This window comes from Branchiostoma floridae, chromosome 12, assembly GCF_000003815.2.
Source record: "Branchiostoma floridae strain S238N-H82 chromosome 12, Bfl_VNyyK, whole genome shotgun sequence".
In the NCBI taxonomy this organism is placed as follows: Eukaryota; Metazoa; Chordata; class Leptocardii; order Amphioxiformes; family Branchiostomatidae; genus Branchiostoma; species Branchiostoma floridae.
This window is the reverse complement of record NC_049990.1, coordinates 14,106,756-14,121,804: the sequence shown is the minus strand read 5'-3', so window position 1 is coordinate 14,121,804 and position 15,049 is coordinate 14,106,756. Positions and strand designations below refer to the sequence as shown.

Here is a 15,049-nt window from a genome sequence, read left to right as displayed (position 1 = left end):
ACTACCTCATTAAAACCACTGCACCTACTACAAAAACGTTTTGTTAGAATTGCATCAAACGCCTCTTTTATAGCAAATTCAGCAACTTTTTTTCACAATCTGAAGATTTTGACAGTATACGACATAAACAAATTGCAGTCAGCCATTTTCGTCCATAAAGTTATTCACAATAATTCTTTCTTACCAGTCCTATATAAAGACATTTTTAAGTACAACGCAGATATTCACAATCACAGTACAAGGCAGCAAAACAGTCTTAGACCTATCAAAACAAAATCGAACCTAACACAATTTACTATAATGTTTAGAGGCCCACCCATATGGAACACTCTAAGTCTTTCCCTACGAAATTGTCAGTCCCTTTCCATTTTCAAGAAACGTATGAAAAACAACCTTATAGAGAAGCCAACTATTTACTCCTGATTTGTTTTTTTCCTTGTTTTTGATCATGTTATGCTCAATTATCATTTAGTATTATACCGTGTATTTGGTGCTTGTTTGCAGTCTTTGCACCCATTGTCTTGGTTATCTGTATTAATTTGCTTTCATTTTGTTTTGCTAGCATGATTAATTGTATGATTTTGACTAACTTCTTTATGATCTGTTGATCATGTTTAGTTTTGTCTAATTTCAGTTTTTGATGTTAAGATTAATTGTAACGTTGTGTATGATCACTGAGTTATATTATTTTCACTTGGTTTATTATTGTTCGATGTATAATCTTCATGACCATTTAATTGTATCATGATTTGTATATTTTGACGGGGGGAGAGTTTGTATAAGCCACATGGCTTTTTTCTCCCCCCTTGCACGTTCTGTTGTATTCTATAATTTTCTGTATGTATCATTTTTTAAAGTGCAAAATAAAATCAATCAATCAATCAATCAATCAAAAAAGAAGTTTAGTTTAGCAAGAAAATCTTAAAATCCCATTGTTAAAACCAAAATTAGTGATTTTTGTAAAATTTGCCTTTCAGAAACCCGTTGCCATGGCAACACGAAAAATTTCTCTCCCTGCTAGGTAACTGCCCATCCAATGAACTTCTGTATCTGAGAAGCCGTAGCCAGATATGGTTTTTACTCATACTGTATCTGATTTCCAGAGGATTTTAGTCAAAATGACCCTAAACAGCCTTTTTTTTTTCAAGTAAAGCCACCAATCTCAAGAATAGTGAATACATTCTCCTACGTATACTCAGTTCTGTGTAAGGAGATTAACAAGAATAGTGCTATGTATTAAAAGAACCTAAACTTAATGTTTTAGCATATTTCAACATGGACCTTTACTTGATAAGATAATAGGTGTGGCAAGACATCCTGAAATTTATTTTTGCACAAAATGGCAAGAAGTAAATGGCCATGTAATTGATAACGGTAAAGAAAGCAGCAACTCAGAGGGTCCATAAGTTAGAGGATGTTAACATTTTCGCACATATAATATGTCGGATATGAACACTCTTTTTGTGAATTCTATAAATAATCACAAATGCCTTTTTGGCATTGCTACATGCAGCCAGCTTCTGTTTTAACCTGCCTGTCAGCAGCTCTAGGGAGACATATATATAATTTATATATATTATTGTGCAGAGAAAAAATTAATTGCTTCAGACGTGTCCTCCCAATACTTCGCGTTAAACTCTAAGTTGATCTTTATGCTCCAGATGGGAGAACTGGTGGCCCCTTGTAGCCTTCTCTTAGGCATCTAAATCATCTTTGCTTATCGCTAAAGAATGTATAAACTGAGTGAGAGTATGGTAACTATATGGACTAGCCATATCATCCATAGAGAGACTATGGAGATAGAGGTTTTCCAGACAAACGTTCATCTTTGTGGCACTGCTCCTTCAAGGCGGTGACAGAAACAGAGCCTATGGCACTACCTGCCAAAGGGCCTTGGACAGTCTGTCTCTTTTCTCAACATCTGACAGCTGGTGCCTGTCTTTTGGGGGTTGAAAGAGTCTCTTCCGTGCTGACATGACTGCTCTGGAATCTGAAATATTCAGAAAACATGTAATTAAAGTTTAAGCAATAAAGCAATAACTCTACTTTAGCCTTTTGTAGACGTGGAAATGTAAAGGCATTACCTGAGTATCATTATTAGCTATGTAGCGACTAGATCACGTTTTGCTTGTACCAATTTCAATTTGTTTATTTCAGACTGGCCATCAAGGATGTCAAGGAGGCAGTGCTGTGTGTTTGGTTGCAGTAACAGTGGCAGGAAGCTAGAAAAGTGGAGGGATACACTCTGCAGCATTTACGAGAGAGTCCCCCGTAGTTGCATCTGCCCTGACCCATTCCGCTTGTACCCATTCCCGACGGAACACAGGGACTCTGATGGCATGAGGGAACGGGTCAAAGTAGTTGGAGGGAAGAGCGAGACCAACAGGAAAAAAAAATTGAATCCAAATACAATTGGGTTTCAACTGGGGTGTTAGACAGCAGACGTTAATTTTACACACCAGTTTTGCCGAATTTATCCTTATTGAATGACAAGTCCTTGACCCTGGATGGCTGAACTTCTTTCCCGGTGGCAGTGTTCCACTTTCATGCTGTTGAAGTGCATGGTGTCTCCACCTTGAACAGCATTGCGCATGCTGCTATATGATTGCATGTCTGACCCAACTTATCCATGGTCTCCTAAACAATAGAAATAGAAAAATTGCGTTATGATCATTACGCACAGCACGGGAAAAGTTTGTATATACCACATGTATTGTTAACTTGAAAGAAAGTGGCTATTTGGGGTCATTTTGACTAAAATGTTCTACAAGATCCCATGATGTATAGGTTAAACAGCATACAGTATGACTGAAAACCATATCATCTGTTTGTTGTGTTGTATTTTTTTTGCAATCATACATCAAAACATCGATTAATCTATTCATTGCTTCAAATCCTTCATTTTCAATCTCAAGCCGTATAAATACTGCTATTCTACACAGGAAGCGTTGCTTTCTGTGCCCTTGGCTTATATCATCGGTCTCTAGACGTTTTAAAGAAAAAAAAGGAGAACTTACCTGAGAACCAGGAAATTAGATTTAAAAAAAAGCCTCTTGTTCCTATTTTAGAGGAAAGGCCGAAAGTTCGGTTTCTACTTTGTGATGCAAAAATTGTAGCAGCAGTGTAGCGTGTAGCATTTACGTACATTTGCTTGTTATTCACTACGCAGTAAATTGCGCCATATTGATTTGACTTTATTGATGACAACCTCTAGGAACCCCGAAATTGTAAGAGCTTATGAAATAACAAAGTCAGATGACCATGCTGCTCCTGATCAATGATTGACCTTTAAAACTTCCTAAACAGTTGGGAGGATACGCAATAACGAAGGAAACTAAAGCAGCTATTCCCACGCTGCTACGAAAAAATAGTGGACAGCGGGAACTTCTAAAAAAATGCTGAAACAAGGATCAAGAATTTTTTTTCTTCCTTTCGGCCTTTTCTTCCTTCCAATCATATAATACTATATACATTTTATTCTTTGATTGCATATCCAGTAGTGAAATATCGGTTACATGAGATTAAACAGTGAACAATGTCAGATACTGTTTGTATATCAACAAATTAATTGAACATAAAACTTCTTCTTTTAGCAGGTCGAGGAAAACGATGTATTCCTCAAAAGGATCAAGTGGATGAGTTTTACAGAAGTGCTTTCCAAGCAAAAGGCAACAGGGAGAACCTAGCAGCGGCAACAAAGGTACACTGCACTGAGGTTGGAGAGTTGGATGGATCAATGTAGATGTAACTTTCATTGTATATTACAACAGTTACTATTAAGTACAATAGGACTTGAATTTGGAATGGTGCAAGACGAACAACAATAAAAGGACATAAGATTTACACCGAAGCGACTGAGGATTTTTGTGGCCGGTGACTATGCCATTTTATCACCGTGGTAGGGTTAATCTGGACCCTGTGGTAAGAGTAGAAATCAGTGATCAGACTGTGAGTAAAACAAGGACGAATATGAAGAGAGGGCACTAAACGGCACCTCTTTGAACCCCCATTTCACGTCCTTTCCAAAAATGAATGTAATCCCTTACAACATGAAATGCTATCTAAATCGATATCTAAATGGTAAACGACAAGAATCTATTGGCTACGTCCCAGTTGAGAAGATTCCGAAAGTTATAAGATCAATGGAAAATATTTTACCATCCGCACCCTATTTTGAACTACCTCCTGTACAGAACGGTTCTGGAGCTTCAATAGTAGTTGCGAGGGAAGTGGGGAGCAAATGACAAAAACAAACTGTATAATAACTTTCAATCTTCTAAAGCATTATTTATCAGTGCAAATGAAAGATGGATACAAATACGTTCTTAGACCCCGTTTATATACTAGGATTCGCGTATCTGGATATATCCATATTCGCGGTGAATCCGGCGGACACGCCGTATTGACACTTGGAGATGGATTTATCAGGATTCGCTGCGAAGACTGTTTAATATAAGGCCTTAGTAGAGGAATTTAAAGATCGGTGTTTCGAATTGCCAAAAGGAGACCATCTTCACGAGGTAGTATCAGAAATTGAAGAGAAATGGAATTTCCTCAGTGCGCAGGTGCAATTGATGACACGCACATACAAATTATCGTAAAGTTCTTTCCCCTGATAATGGTAATAATTCTGTACTGTGCTGTGCTAGGATACCATGCCAGAAACATCTTCGGCACACCTGTCCCCATCATGATACTGGGAGATCCAGCATACCCTCTATTACCCTGGTTTATAAAGGGATACCCTGGAAGTGACCAGGGACCAGCGCCACTTTAACTGTCAAGAACGCATGGTAGTTGAGTGTGCGTTTGGCAGGCTCAAGGGTAGATGGAGATGTCTCCTAAATCGCGTTGATGTGGGCGTCTCATCTGTTATACACATTGTAAGTGTAGCATGTATATTGCACAATGTGTGTGAGATGGGCAATGAAGATTCTGACGAGCAGTAGATGTCACGATGATGGCACATGTGGGAGCATGTTGCTAATGGACATTTTAAAACTCGGCCTTGTGCAGTGAGACAACGAAATCAGACTGTAGGATTGTAAAGCCATGTTTCTTTACATATCTCGTTTTACTAGACTGAATTGGCCAAAAGTATTGAGGCAAACTTTCCAGTGACAAAGTTTCTCTTTTCTTTTTAAAGTTTTTTTGAACCTATTGTTGATGTTACTTACTCTAACTTGTGCTTAAGTACATTGATATTGTATATACGGTCGACTGAGGCAGGGGCATCGCAACCAGAGCATGTTAAGTATATAGAGACAACCTGAAGACTAACCTTGCAACATCGACATCAACTCTTGGGAGCAAATTGCGCACGACTCAACGACTTGGAAAAGACAGAAGATCAGGAATTATTTAAAAATGCTGAATGCGGAGATTAAGGAGACGATGCCTAATTACAAAAATATTGAATATGGTAATTCACTTTATCTTTTACGGTCTGAGAAGACTTCGACTTTCTCCGAACGAAATGTCCACGGTGAATGCAGGTGCGTGTATAAAAAGTTGGTAATTTTTTGTTATTGTTAAAGGTAAGCTCACGTTACAATTGTCACTGTAAAACTGTGACAATTACATTGACAAAAATCATGAATTTTATTACAGTATGATGATAAATTATATTCAGATTTTTTTCATTATTACATGCTTAGATCCATGTACAATATTCTGTACTTTCATTTCTACTTAAATCACATTGTAATTCCAGATATGGACATGTCCAGGTTGCGACACTGTAGTGTCCAAAGAAACATGTCTGGAAGTGGCACAGTTCAGTAGTTGAGGGGTATGTACTATGCAAATCAGAGGCTTGTGCACGCTTTTACTGCTACGAGAATGCTTCAGGCTCAATGCGAGTCTTTCTGCGAAGCAGCCCGAATCGGTGTAACCGGAGACACCTGGGTCAGGAACAGTATGTAAACTATTTTTTCTGAATTATTTTTGATATCTACTCTTGCACAATCTGCACATATTGATGTTGGTAATACTTGCTGCTTGCTAAAACAAACAACGAGTTAGAAAGCTTACAGACTTCATGCCATATATTGTGTATTAGAAGCAAGGTTACAGAGCTATTGTGAAGCAGCAAGCTGAAGCGTCCATGCTGCAGGCCTGCCGTGATGCAGAAGGAACTGACTTCTACATGCAGAGAATTGGAGGGGGTGCCTGATGTAGTGATTAAGAAGGAGATTCCTACTGAAGAGAATTACAAGATAACTGTTCCTATCACAGCGGCTGCTTCAGGGGACTCTGGAGAGCACTGTTTAGCAAGAAGAGTCCAGGGAAACAAACGCCTGCGACCGAGGACAAGAAGCCAGCTTCACGGCGGTGGAGGTTCTGGAGGAGAGGATCCGGAAACAAGAACAAGACTGGCACTTCAGCTACAGACTCCGATCTGCCAGCTGAGACCCAAGGGGCAGTGACTATGGTAAATTAAATGTTTTTTAGTACTTAAATCTATGTTATTTTTTAACTATCGTTCAAGGTGGTCAATTGAATGAAACCCCGCTAAAATCGAAGAAATTTGCTTCTCTTCAAAAACAATCCGTCCGGTCCATCCCGCTTTTTCTTGTCAACAAATCCATCATAAAATCAGTTTCTAGTCATAAGCATATTGGGGTTACTTTTAGCTCCAATATGTCTTGGAATTATCACATTGTTTCCAAAGCTTCAAAAATTGCCAAGTTGTTTAGTGTTTTAAAATTCTACGTGGAAGTACTGTTTTTTCTTTTAAATTTAATTGTAAAATTATATCGGCCACACATGTTCAAATTATATCTTCAAATCGTTAAGTTTCTTGTATCATTCTCAGATTTATTTTTATACGTTAGGGAGGATTAATTTATGCTCATTCATTTCACATGCTGTCAGCTGCTGTTTTGATTTCACATAGAATGTATATTTGTATCTAATTATTTACTTATTTTAGTCCTAGTGGCGGCATAGGGTGACGAGCTAGGGGACTGGCAACTGCTGGGAGCAAATCCCCCACGACTGAGCGACTTGGAAAATACAGGGCAAATCAAGAATTACGGCTTTTAAACTAAAAATGGCAGCTACTATATGTGAGAAACAGGGTTCCGTGCCTGTATGCTTCTTCGTCTACATCACCGGTGGCCGTTCCTGTGCATCCAGAATAGGACTTTTTTTGACAATTGCAACTATGTTTCGGCAACCCAAAACCTCTATGATTAGGTGGGCAGGAAGGAACCTGGGTATAAAACTGCTATGCCCAACCTTACAGCGTGAATAGCCTTGTCCAACTCACTGATGGGATTATCAGCATTCAGGGAAAAGACAGCAACCCTTGATATCCCCGTGCTCTCACACAGTGGCCTGCAGAAGTTGACAAACCAATAAAGTGACTATACGGACAATGAACCAAACATGCAAACCTGGGCCAAGAAAGTTTAGGTTATTTGAGCAAAGTGAGCCAAACCCCATCCCTGGACAAACAGGTAGACGTACGTTACCAGAGCGGGTTCCGTTCGGCTCGTCGCAAAAAACAACAACACCTAGTCAGCCAAGCAGCCACAGCTTGACGTCGTTTGTTGAGGATATAACCAAGCAGTGATAGGTAGGGGTTGTAAAATGTTGTTATTTTGTACCTGGCTACAGTAAAGAAGAGGCTATTGTACCTATCTTTAAATCCATGAGGGTAAGATCATTTTTCTTCTTGTAAAAGCGAAATCACAAGGTGCTAACTGAAGGTTAATTTCAAGATTAGTTTGGACTACCATCAGCGCTTTCCAAACCAAAAATGATCCAGGAACAACATAGGACCTGGTGTCAAGTAAAAATGTCAGCGGTTGAATTTCGAAACTCGGGTGAAATGGAGCCACGACTGAAATAGAAACAGTAAAAGAATGTAAGAATGTACTTGTTGAGAAAATTGAACACATCCTTCACAAGTGTGACCGATTCTACTGTTTTATATATTTTACTGCAGCAGATACACCCGGTAGCAGAGACACCGCAACAGACACCCCAGCGCATCCAGCTATGGAGAAGCCAAAGATGGACATGCTTCGTGGTCTGTGGAGCCGAGGTTTGATGACCACCAGTCTTGTATCTCAGCCCAGGTGAAAGAGGTGGCGAAGGCTGGCTTCAGATGAGAGCAGACAAAAAAGGCTTCATCAAGGACCAAAGAACGGTAACCGGACTCAACATGTGAGGTCCGGTGGCCGCAGAGCTGCTGGTGACCGCGGTTCAGGCCACCGGCGACCTGAGGGTCTGCCATGGCACCAGCCAGGAGGACACCATGCAAGACACTGTTGCCATCATACGTCCGGCAACCACGGAACCCCGCGCCAGTGTATTCTCCTCTGAGCCCTTGTCAGACTGGCCAGCTCAAGTCGTTTGGCATGGAGGATCTGTCATCATGTAACCGCATACCGCGATTAGCTATCGGATAAGAGGGACCAATGCCTTCCTTTAAGTCGTAAATAAAGACCGTGCCACAATATACTGTACAGTTGTCGAAGATGTCTTTTCTACATTTATAAGGTAGCAGATTTCCTTTCCTGGTCGTAGCTTTTATAAATTCAAGAACATCAACGCAATGTCATAACCCAACAATGCTCTGTAGCTACCATACTGATTTATTTTCTGTTACGAAGGAACAGTGGTTCCCCTGCGAAAGCTGCCTCGATGAAGGAGACAATATATTGTTATCATGCCTTAAACGAGCACATAGTGGAAACATGGTTGATACTACTTAGCGTAATGCAGAAGTCTTGAAAAGACAGGCTACTACTCCAAACCGGTGAGATTTAACGTTATATCACTACGGTAAGGAACCAATGAAAATAATACTATAATCGTTGGGAAACATGTTATTCGCGAAGGCCCGCGCAGTCATACACAACACACAAAACAGAACAACACCCCCAAGACCACACCTAACTGAATGAATGTTATCAAGTTAGGCGATTCCAATAACATATAACGTATACTAACATACTACAAATCCAAGAAAGGACATGCGACACAGTATATTCAGGACTTGCACCAAATTCAGGACGAAAAAAAAACAACGATAATACATTCTCACGAAAACCGAAGGGCCGAACTGGCTAGAGTGCAATGGTTTATCAAGCTATCAGGTTACGAGCTTTCCCGCCTGCGGGAATCTGCTATATTTTTGTATCTAAGATTTCGAGATAATTCAAAAGCAAACCTCGTATCGGTTACTAAGGCTACCTATTCGAGTAACCGTCAAATAAGAGACCCTGGATGTGCGTAAGCTACTTCTAAGTAAAGTAAAGATACAAACAGGCTCTATTTCGAGCAAAGTGTGTTGGTAAAAAATCTCGTCAAACCAATTAGCATGCAGGGTTTTATTGATTGACACCCACCCTGCTTCTGCAATGTGTGCAGGGCAAGATTCTACAGACCACCAACACATAGTCACCCAAAGAAGGTTTTGAAGTATCATTACTGTAATGCGTACACGGCAAAAAAAATATAAACATTGTAGAAGGGGAAGACTCAAGAAGGGAAGGTATCTAGGAAGGCCAAGGGCTGACACCAATATATATAAGCCATCATGTAAAACTAATAAAAGCGATGAATAAAAAAAAGAAAGAAACATCAGTCTCCCAACCCCTATCCAAGTAGTAATGCCAATCATGATGGTACAACCGGCGCCTGTATACTAGTTACACTACCTCAGCCGTTACGTCGAGTCAGGGACCAAAGTAATAGGCCCCACGCTAATGTTACAACGGGCAGCGTTACAGTTTTTTTCTTATATATAGAAAAAAAATGGCCCGCTGTCTCCAGATGATTATTTGATTCTTGTTTCGATAATTTGGCGACAGCTAGATGGTAGTGAGAGTGAATCGTTTGTGCCATATACTGGAGGAAAGGTAAAGAAGATATGTTAACTTAGTCTAGTAAAGCTGCTTCTAGTCTTCACAATGGCTTAAATCTGGACAGATTCCCCTCACAACAGAGGCCCATATTTCTGCTCGCCGATCAGCACACCATATGGTAAACGATGTCCTCTTATTCGCTATAAACAACAATAACACAATACTGACGTTCCCCCCACATGTAACTCATGTCTTTCAACCTTTGGACGCCAAGACTGGGCCGTTTTGTGCACTGACGAGCTGGATAGCCGTTGGTTGAAGATGAACAACCTGCCGGGTGCCACTAGTGAGATTAATCAGGAAAACGCCACACGTTAACTGCTACAGGAGAAGTTGGAAATACTTGAGCTTGCAGAGCTCGAGCGGCACAAGAGCCTATAGAGTTCAGGTACATTGTTGCACATATCTTCGACACTTGGTGACACGAGGAATCATTCCGAAGTACATGGCCGATATCCTAACACCAATTCAACCATCCATGGTGAGGACCAATCGTAGGGTTGACACCCCCACCTGACTTCTTCAGCATTCCCCCTACACATTTACCTTTACCCCCGGACTTCACCTCCGTCCTTCATCTGTGCCCCCGTCCTTCATCTTTACCCCCGGTGTAAAAGTAGTTTTAGAACCCAGGTTTTTAAAACAAATCTTCACTATATATACTTTATTACTATTTTGTATCTATTCAATTGACTTTACCAGATTCAGCATGAATGTACAACAAAGGTTAGTCACTATGTTTCCCAAGCGGGTGTAGAAAGTTTAAAAATATATCGTACTACTAGTAACACTAATATTAATAAAACAAAGGTCATAAACATTTTTCTTTCCTATCCATGAAATATTAACGTTTACCCTTAAGTTGCTTCCCTTTTGTATGTACTTTCATATGACTTTTGAGACCAGACCTGTAACCTGACCTGTATTCACACTGATCACACGAGTAGGGCTTCTCACCAGTGTGTTTAGCCATGTGTATATCTATGTTGCTTTTCCATGCAGTTCGGTAGTCGCAGAGATCACACTTGTATGGCTTTTTTCCTGTATGCAGTTTCTTGTGTGCCTCAAAGCTTTGTTTCCACATAGAGCGAAAGTCACACTGCTCACACTTGTACGGCTGGCCACCTGTAGTCTTGATCCTATGCACCTTCATATGAGTGGATAGGCCAAACTTGTCCACTGCCTTGTAGCCACATTTTTCACAGGTGTAGGGTTTGTCATTAGTATGTTTAGCCTTGTGTCTGTCTATGTGTATTTTTTGGTTCGCTGAATATTCGCACTGGTCACACGTGTACGGTTTTTCTCCGGTATGTATTTTCATGTGTCTGGAAAGTCGTGACTTGTGGGCTGTAGTGTGACCACATTCCTCACACATGTAGCGTTTCTCACCGGTGTGTTTAGCCATGTGTAAATCCAAGCTTTGCTTCCAAACCGTGCAAAAGTCGCACTGGGGACACTTGAATGGCTTTTGTCCAGTGTGTATTTTCATATGTCTTAATAGATTGTTCCTGCTTACTGTTTTGACTCCACACTCTTCACACGTGTAAGGTTTCTCACCGGTATGCTTAATCATGTGTAACTCTAATGATAACTTCCAAACTGCTGAATAATCGCACTGATTACACTTGTACGGCTTTTCTCCTGTGTGAATCTTCATATGTTTAGATAAATGACTCTTGTTTGCTGTTTTGTATCCACACCCATCGCACATGTAGGGTTTCTCACGGGCATGACTAGATTTGTGTTTGTCCAGTTCTCTTTTCTCGTTGACTAAATAGTTGCAATGCTTAAACATGTACTGTTTCTCTCTTGTATGTATTTCAACATGTTTGGAGAGGCTATGCTTGCACGCTCTTTTGTACGGTTTCTCTTCTGCACTTGCCTCCATTGGCTGAGAGAGATTAGAATCATTAGATGCCTGATATCCACTGGTATCGGGCTCTTCCTTAGTGTGGTTAGCTGTGTTTGTTTCCAGGTTTATAGCTCCACACATAGTACTGGCAAAGAGAGTATCTTCTAGTTGGGTTTTGTCATCTCTGTTGAGCTCTGTTACATCTGCATCCTCTCCTTGTATGTCAGTTTCCTCATGCTTGTGTTTCGACACGAATATCTTAAACTCATCATAACAGGTCTTCATGTCAGTAGTTGGACTACCTTTCAGCAGTTGGCTGTTGTCCCGAGGAATGTCAGTTAAAGACCCACAGCCTGCTGACGCCATGTCAGACCTGTGTAAAATACAGCACACTTAAATTTAGCTGTTTATGCCACACCAATTTTATTTGTTGTTTCTCAGATTTTTTTTCACAAAAAAATTGGGTCGGTTGGTAGAACCAAAAAAATTAAAAACTTTTCAAAATGTCGGAGGTAGGAGAGATTGGACAGGAAAACTTAAACTTTCAACATTTAGGGGGTCCATGGTAGCAAAGTCCAAAGTTTGAAGAAAAATGATAAACGTACCGTCCAAAATAGGCACGTAAAGCTACTGGAATTGAAACAAATAGAAACTGATAGGGTCACGAAATCCGACAAACAACAAATGAAATTGATGGGCCTAACGATTTAAGTAGCCATTTGTAAAAGTATTGCACAATGTTTATATTGTTTTTGCATAATCTTGAAAAACGTGACATGGCTTCGCGCGGATGAGAGGAATATAGTACGCCCGCCATCCCTGCTGTTTGTTTAAAATCTATAACACTCAGTCCGCCCGCTGCTTCAAACCACAAGGGTCACAAAGGTCGGCCGTTTCTGGGTCAAAAAAATAAAACAAAGTTCGTAATTTTTGACAGGACAGCGATAAACACAATGTGTGTATCAATTTGGCATAATCATAAAAAAACTTGCGCGGATCAGAACTTCTGACAGAAGAATAATATATAGTTACGCCCTGTATTCTCTGTTGGTTTGAAATCTAGAACAGCCTCAAACCACGAGGGTCACAAAGGTCGGTCGTTTCTGGGTCAAATAGATGAATCTGGTCGTAATCGGTCGTATTGTTGACAGGACAGCGATTAAAGCAATCAGTCAAAACAAGTCTAAGATTTAAGAATGAGGTCGATAAATTTTATATAACTGGATTAATCATGATTCACCAGCGACTAGCTGTCCTAAAACTTTCTCTCGCGGAAGGAAAATAAAACCGTGACTATCGATTTGGCAAGCCAGCTTTATACTGTAAGTCCTAAGCTGCTGACCCAATTACGGCTCAGTGACCTGTGGAGCATAACAGACCCGCCATCTGTCACCGGCACAAACGGACTATACCAGCCTTTACCAAGCAAAGGGGGTTCCAAAATATATTGCCAACATACCTCAACAACATATGTGTTGGAGAAGGGGGATATCAGGAATTTTCAATACCAACATCTACCAATATAGGTATTCCTAAAGAATGCTGGTAATACACAAAGGAGTAACTAAAAACAACGCTTCGTTAAAAGACGTAAGTATTACCGTTAAAGACATGCATTCGATGCACTGAGACATTGAAAGGTGCTAAGACACAGGTTACGAGAACTCAGATGATTTATATACGAATTACGGAGAATCGCAATTATTTGCAAGTTTATGTCCGAATGCTATAGTTGATTGTTTAAAAGTGCATGGTAGAAACTGAGGAAATGTGACAATGGGCAGTGATCAATAGAATTGTAAAAAGAGACAACCCAAGTACTAGTGTTGGCTATTTCAAAACAGTTTGAGTTTGGCTTTTTTCAGCAGAAGAAGACGAAAAGCTCAATTTTGTCTACAATTTCTGGATTCTGTTATTGGGTTTCTGTTCGTCTGTGAATGTGAGGAAGTAGCGGTAGTATTTAATTGTGACTTCTCTAAACAGATTTATTCGGTTTGATTAAATGAACACTTCGAAAAAAAATGTGTTTCCGCTTCCACTGCTTTAGATCCACAGTATAATACAAATTCTCAGTCGCACACTCGCCCCTTTCTACTTCAAGAGGTCTTCCAGAGTTGACACGTACGCAGAAGAAGATGGTGACTGGTGAGCGCCAATTCTGACTTAACTTATTACAGAGAGCAGTAAGTAGAAACATGGCTCGCTTCAGAAATACATCACAAGGTCATTACTCACCTCGTTTCAAGCTGAAACTGTTTCAAGGCCTGTAGAAACTACCAAAAGGCTGGTGAAACTGAACAAAGGGCACGCCAGCTGCAATCAAAATGGCGGAGGGTTGAAATGCATCTGACCTAGATTCAGAGGGTAAACAAATCCGCCTGATTACCCACATAATTCGTGACCGAACAGTTCATCAGGTTAAGGCGTGTTGCGCTCTTAGTGTTTCCCTAGTCTCCAAGCAGAGGTTGCTGGGGAAAATAGTGACCTTGGCAGTATTTGACAGGCAATGAATTTCCACCAACAGAAAGAGTGATGGAAGCTCTATCACATAAAATTGAGCTTAGGTCAACAGGAAGTCGTGGCGAGCGATCCAGGTTCACAGCATCTCGACCCGGCCAGAAATGGTGGAGAGGATTTCGCTGTCTAAGACATCGGGACCTAACTCTCCGATCTCCAGGTCAGCTTGACAGAGAGCGCTTGTCTGTCCGCAGACTAGAACAAGTGTTGACAGAAACTAAGATCAAGGACAAAAAGTTATACTTGATTTACAATGTGGACAAAACAAGCGCGGAGCTGCGTCATGTCTACCAAAGTATCCAGTCATCGTCCCAAGAGCTTCGAAGAGGTCCACGTCGCGACGTGCTGGGAGAAGAGACCATACATCTGTCCTCGTCTTTGTGTCTACAGCAGGCCAAACTATCCCGACAATCGTCATAAATTATAAGTCATTCCTGGAGGTCAGTACACAGCGGGAGGCCCGTCCGGTGCCCTTTCCGCTTTCACAGAGTCAGGATACATCGTTAACGATTTATTCGAGCAGTGGTTCCTTGAGTCTTTCTTACAGCACTGCCACAAAGAAAGCCTGTTCGTTTTGATCCTCGATGAACATTACAAACATTTTTACCTGAAGGTCCTGGAGGCAGCGGTAAGCAACCATATCGGACTGCCTCCCCATACTACACATTTCTTACAACAATTGGATGCAGCGGTCTCCGGTCCTCTCAAGAAGAAATGAGTCAGTACCATCGAGACCATGCATGTGGTTAGTCATCATTTCCGCGTTGGGAAAAGGAACTTTGCCAAGTTGTTTTCCAGT

General features: G+C 40.7%; 1 protein-coding gene across 1 annotated transcript; it reads right to left on the bottom strand.

The window, feature by feature from the left end:
• Window positions 1–10,473: 10,473 nt before the first annotated feature.
• Window positions 10,474–14,158, bottom strand: LOC118428294 (zinc finger protein OZF-like). The gene is made up of 2 exons (XM_035838317.1): window positions 13,969–14,158; window positions 10,474–12,106 (listed from the first exon to the last, which is right to left on the bottom strand). Exon 2 carries the CDS (start codon window positions 12,097–12,099, stop codon window positions 10,726–10,728), a length of 1,374 nt encoding a protein of 457 aa, XP_035694210.1. The 5' UTR covers window positions 12,100–12,106; window positions 13,969–14,158; the 3' UTR covers window positions 10,474–10,725.
• Between the last annotated feature and the right edge of the window lie 891 nt (window positions 14,159–15,049).